Source organism: Sorghum bicolor, chromosome 1, assembly GCF_000003195.3.
Source record: "Sorghum bicolor cultivar BTx623 chromosome 1, Sorghum_bicolor_NCBIv3, whole genome shotgun sequence".
Classification (NCBI taxonomy): Eukaryota; Viridiplantae; Streptophyta; class Magnoliopsida; order Poales; family Poaceae; genus Sorghum; species Sorghum bicolor.
The window spans coordinates 71,121,935-71,127,126 of NC_012870.2; the positions used below are offsets into that span (position 1 = coordinate 71,121,935).

The 5,192-nt window shown below is 51.5% G+C and overlaps 2 protein-coding genes across 2 annotated transcripts; one reads left to right on the forward strand and one right to left on the reverse strand.

Annotated features, from left to right (window-relative positions):
• Positions 669-1,716, forward strand: LOC8054319. The gene has a single exon (XM_002465490.2). It carries the CDS (start codon positions 894-896, stop codon positions 1,509-1,511), a length of 618 nt encoding a protein of 205 aa, XP_002465535.1. The 5' UTR covers positions 669-893; the 3' UTR covers positions 1,512-1,716.
• Positions 3,466-4,565, reverse strand: LOC8054320. Its single transcript, XM_002468117.2, has one exon. It carries the CDS (start codon positions 4,434-4,436, stop codon positions 3,798-3,800), a length of 639 nt encoding a protein of 212 aa, XP_002468162.1. The 5' UTR covers positions 4,437-4,565; the 3' UTR covers positions 3,466-3,797.

Sequence of the window (5,192 nt, forward strand, 5' to 3'; positions counted from 1 at the left end):
TTTGCTCCGACCACTACTTAGCTCGCGTAACAGTCCCTGGCTCAAACACAATTTCAAAATAAATGATAAATAGTTATTTCACAATTTGCGGAACCCAATTTGTTGGAAACAAACAACAAAATAAAACCTCATGTCCAATCTAGTTTGTTCTTTTCTGGTTATTAAGTTAGGACTGGGATCAAGTGGTCAACATGCTGTCGTATGCCCCTGGACCCTGGTTAACTAGACAGTCGTAAGACAAGAGTAAAACGTGTTCTGAAGTCTCGGAGAAGGAGATTTGCCGATAACTGGATGATGCATAATTCCATGGCGATAAAGCCACCGAAGACCTAGCTAGCGTCATAGTAAACTGCACAGGGTGGGAGACCCCGAGTCCACCCTTTGGTCAATCGCACACCAAACAGTCCAATGATTACGTTGGCTATGCATCGATCCTTCCTTTAGAGCAAATCAAGATTATTTTTATCGCGTTGCTAAGGCGACACAAACCTTTGCAAGTCGAGCTGTTCAATCTCAATTCGTCCCTAGCAAAAAGGAAAAAGATCTCAATTCCTCCACACTCAGCAGCGGTACGGTCATCATCTAATCTGTGCACTGTCCGTGTGCACTGAGTACAGAGGAATATATGATACGCAAGTGGCAAAAGCGGCTACGAGGTAGGGGGCAAAAAAAATTGACTTCGACAACTTGACCTGGAGATAGGAACACAGAGGGAGTCGTGTATATATACGTGCCATGGATCATTTGCTGCCTTCATCACTCCATCGAAAACCAACAACGAGACACCACAAGGATCGATAGCCACAGCACTCAGTAACTGCATCCCCTAGCTAGCTAGTTTCAGATCATCCAACAAATTCGCGTTAGCTCCTGGATCAATCCATCGATAGCCCATGGATCAGCAGCAGTATTACCCGAGCGCACCACCGACCCCGGGCAACATGGAGGCGGGCCTCGTCGCCACGGGCCTGCCTGTGCGGCGGCATCAGCAGCTCGGCGAGGCGGCGGCGCCCGCGGACGACAGCAGGGACGGCTGGGCGGGCAACGACCCCAACACGCTGATCGTGGTGGCAACGCTGATCACGGCGCTCAACTTCCTGCTCGGCCTCAGCATGCCCGGCGGCTACTGGCAGGCCGACCAGACGTTCGTGAGCGACGGCGGCAGGATGGTGTACCACCGCGCCGGCGACCCCATCATGCGTGACCTGCACCGGCCGAGGTACTGGGTGTTCAGGGGCGCGAGCTGGGTCGGGGTGGCGAGCTCCATGGTGATGACGCTGAGCCTGCTGGTGCGGATGCCCGTGGGCTCGCGCCACGTGCTGTGGTCGTTCGCGGTGGCCTACTCCAGCCTCGTGCTCACCTTCGTCGTGTCGCAGTCCAGGACGCACCTGTCGCTGGACATCATCATCTGGGTGGCCGTCCTCGCCTTCATCTGGCTCGTCATCGGCCTCCACCCGGACCACCGGGCGCGCATCATCCGGGTGATCTTCTGCTGCAACCGCGACAACTGAAGCCTCTTGCTGCTTTGCCTGCCTGTCTCCTATCGTCTTCGGATCATGTTCGGATTCGGACAGTGGATTGAAACTACTACGTAGTATTAGCACTCAGTAGTTGCTTGCTTTAATATGCTTATCGGTTATGCGATGTTTGACTGGCTTGCTGGTGAACTCAATGTAAACTATATATGACCATCTGTGTGATGAAATTTGAAATGCAATGCGTGTGGAGCACTGAAACCGAAATCTGTCCTTGCACGAGCGGTGTAGGACAATCGTACATATACTTTACGATATCTGAGAAAGAAACCTCATATATCACTTTTTTTCTCAACCGTTGTTACGGAGCATCAAGTAATAAGCACCAAAAGACTAATCTGTTGTCTTCTGAGCGCACTAAAATATAATTAGTTAAAATAAGATAAAATTTCACATTGGTAGTTTACGGAGAATCTTGAAAAGTTTACGGAGCATCAATGTGCTGCTGACCAGGTGCAACGCGCTAATGATCACGGCCACAACCGAGAGCTCCTGCTGCAATAGCTGTGAGAAATCGAAGCAAATAAAAATTACTGATGTAACTTACTGCACGTGCAGTACGTAACTGAATCTCTGTCCAGAAAATGGAGCGACAAATTAACATCTAGCACACTGCTACCCTTGTATTGTATAGCAAGCAGTAGGCCAGTAGCACATTGGTAGTGCGATTTGATTGGCTCACAATATGCCAATCAAAGCAAACAGTACTATGGAAGCTTCAAATCCAGGGATCCCAGTCCTCATTTCTTTTCTTCTAGACATGTGTCATTGCATCATCAAAGCATCTATAGTAGAAAGAATAGCATGATCGATTAGGCAAGCTTTCCTAAAACCGAGAGTGGGGTAAAAGAAGTGGCAGGGCAATCATGATTACATTGCAATTGTCAACAGAACAGTAGATAAATGCTTTTATCTTGAGTAACACTGTTGTTTTACTAATCGGCTAAGAAACAAGATTGTAGGGCCAGTAAGAAAAATAAAATAAATATACGATATTCATCCATTTTGCCATTACCCTGTCGACATCTTGACTTAATCAAAGTTAGGTCAATAAGAACGTGATAAATGTTTTCTGTTTTTGCTCTTACATACCAGACTATATAGATGTACAACGGGTCGGGCCGGCACGGCCCGCAGCCCGATCGGACCGGGCCGGGCCAACACGGGGCGGGCCACGTCGGGCCACGGGCCGACCGGGCCGGGCCACCACCGTGCTGCGGACCGAGGGTGCGGCCCATGGTCCGGCCCGTGGGCCATTTTCCCGGGCCGTGCAGCCCGTTCAGCCCGGTCAGGCCGGGCCGGCCCACAGCCCAACAAGCATCTCATGTCTTAATTTACCAGTTTTTTTTAACAAAGGTCAATTTTTTTCACAAATCACAACATATGAAAGAAGCAGCATACAATTTCATTGTTTCAAGCAAAACATATCTCAATTCACAAGTTATATCAAAGAGAAAGAGCACAAAATCACAACATATAGAACAAAATGAGCGGGCCATGTCGGGCCACGGGCCGACCGGGCCGGGCCACCACCGTGCTGCGGGCCGAGGGTGCGGCCCATGGCCCGGTCCGACAACGGGCCAGGCCGCCCGTGGCCCGCAAACACCGGACCGGGCCGTGCCACGGACCGGGCCAAAAGGCCGGGCCACGGACCGGGCCAAATTTAACGGGCCAAATGTACATCTATACCAGACTAAGAATGAAGGCAATAAATGAAATCAAGAAGACAAAAACAGAAAACGTTGAACCTAGTTAATCCATGATTGGACAATATTTCTGTTTTTGCGCTTGCAAAATTTCTTATAACAAGGCCTTGAAAAATCAAAAGCCAAAAGCAAGGTCCGAAATAACGTAAATATTGTACTGCACGAAAGCAATGGCTTCTGACATTATGAGGAACACCCCCATAAGACACGTGTACTCGATCAGAGAATAGTAAATCCAGATAATTTCAACAAACTCTTCTTTTCTTACATTTACATAACCACGCCAACTTATGTATATGGAAGCAGTAACACGCTCAAACAAGGATACAGTTTCGAATTTCGATATATATCAGATATCACAAGAAGGATAGGTAGAGTACAACACACCGCTTGCACATAAAATTTTACCACATATCTTTGCGGCTTCTCTCGTGCCTAACTATAATTTTCACTGAGCTCAGAGGAAATCCATTTAATTAAGCAAGCATCGCATCACCAACGAACAAGCAAAAGTTGAGAGGATTGAACGGTACTGCTGCCGAAAAAAAGGTTCTGTTTAGCTGTCCCGGCTGCTGCTGCTGCAGCAGAGCACCTTCATGACGCACGCGCGGTTCTCCTCGCGGACGCTGGTGATGAGCCAGGAAACGAGGAGGACGGCGAGGCAGAGGATGATGTCCAGCGACAGGTGCGTCCTGGTCTGCGACGCCGCGAAGGTGAGGAGCAGGCTAGCGTAGGCCACCGCGAACGACCACCGCACGTGGCGCGAGGCCACGGCCATCCTCACCAGCAGGCTCAGCGTCAGCACCATGGAGCTCGCGACCCCCGCCCAGCTCGCCACTCTGAACACCCAGTACCTCGGCCGGTGCAGGTCGCGCATGACGGGGTCTCCGGCGCGGTACATCCTGCTGCCGTTGCCGTCCCCCGACGGCGTGTCCTGCGGCCAGTACCCGCCGGGGACGCTGGAGCCGAGCAGGAACGCGAGCATCGTGATCAGCGTGGCACCCACGAGCAGCGCGCTGGGGTCAAGGTCCTCGCGGCTGTTCCTGTCAGGCGCGGCCCCGGCGCCGTGCCGCTGCTGGATCACGGTCACGGGCAGGACCTCCTCCGGCGGCAGCGGCGGTGGGTACGGAATAGTGTGGCCCATCTCAAGGTTGCCCGGGGCCGGCAGCGCGTCTGGGTTCACGCGCGGGTACATGGGCACACGACTATGGACGACAGGAGAGACGGTTTTTGGTCTGGCTGAAGCTGGCGGAGCGCCGGAGCCTACTGAGTGGTGACACGATCAATGGGCTAGATTTGGTTTCCAGGGAGCGAAACAGGGAAGAGAACAAGAGGGCACATATGTACACTCTGCCAGGGCTCCCAGCTCCAGGTCAAGTCAATATTTTTTTTGTCCCCTACCCCCAGCCACTTTTCCCACTTGTAGTTTTCTACTCTGCTGCGCGTCTAGACACGGTGTGAACTGCGAAAGGTGGACGAAATGTTCAACCTACCGCGCACGGAGGGACCAGCATATCTCTACTTTATCTGAGAAGGATTAAAGGTAATCATCAACACTCGTGATTAGGCATGCCTCATCAACAACAACAACAACAACAACAACAACAACAAATATCCCTACTCCCTGTGACTCTCAGGGACGAAAATGCTCATAGGGAAAATTCAGCCCAGCCCGGCCTGGCAACAACGCCACGGCCCACGGTGCAGGCTTCTGTTCAGCCGAGTTTCTCATTTGCTTCTTTTGGTCAGAAGCATAACAGTTAACATGCGCCTCGTTACGAGTGGTGTGGCCCAAGCGAGCTGGCCATGATAATGACATGATGAGACCTGCTGCGCTGCGGCCCGAACGCAGCGGCGAGGCCTTTTAACGTCTCATCAGTGGGCGACCTATTGAGATGAATCTTGGGCTGGGCCGACTATAAAGCTCGGCCTCGATCATGTGCGCACAGAT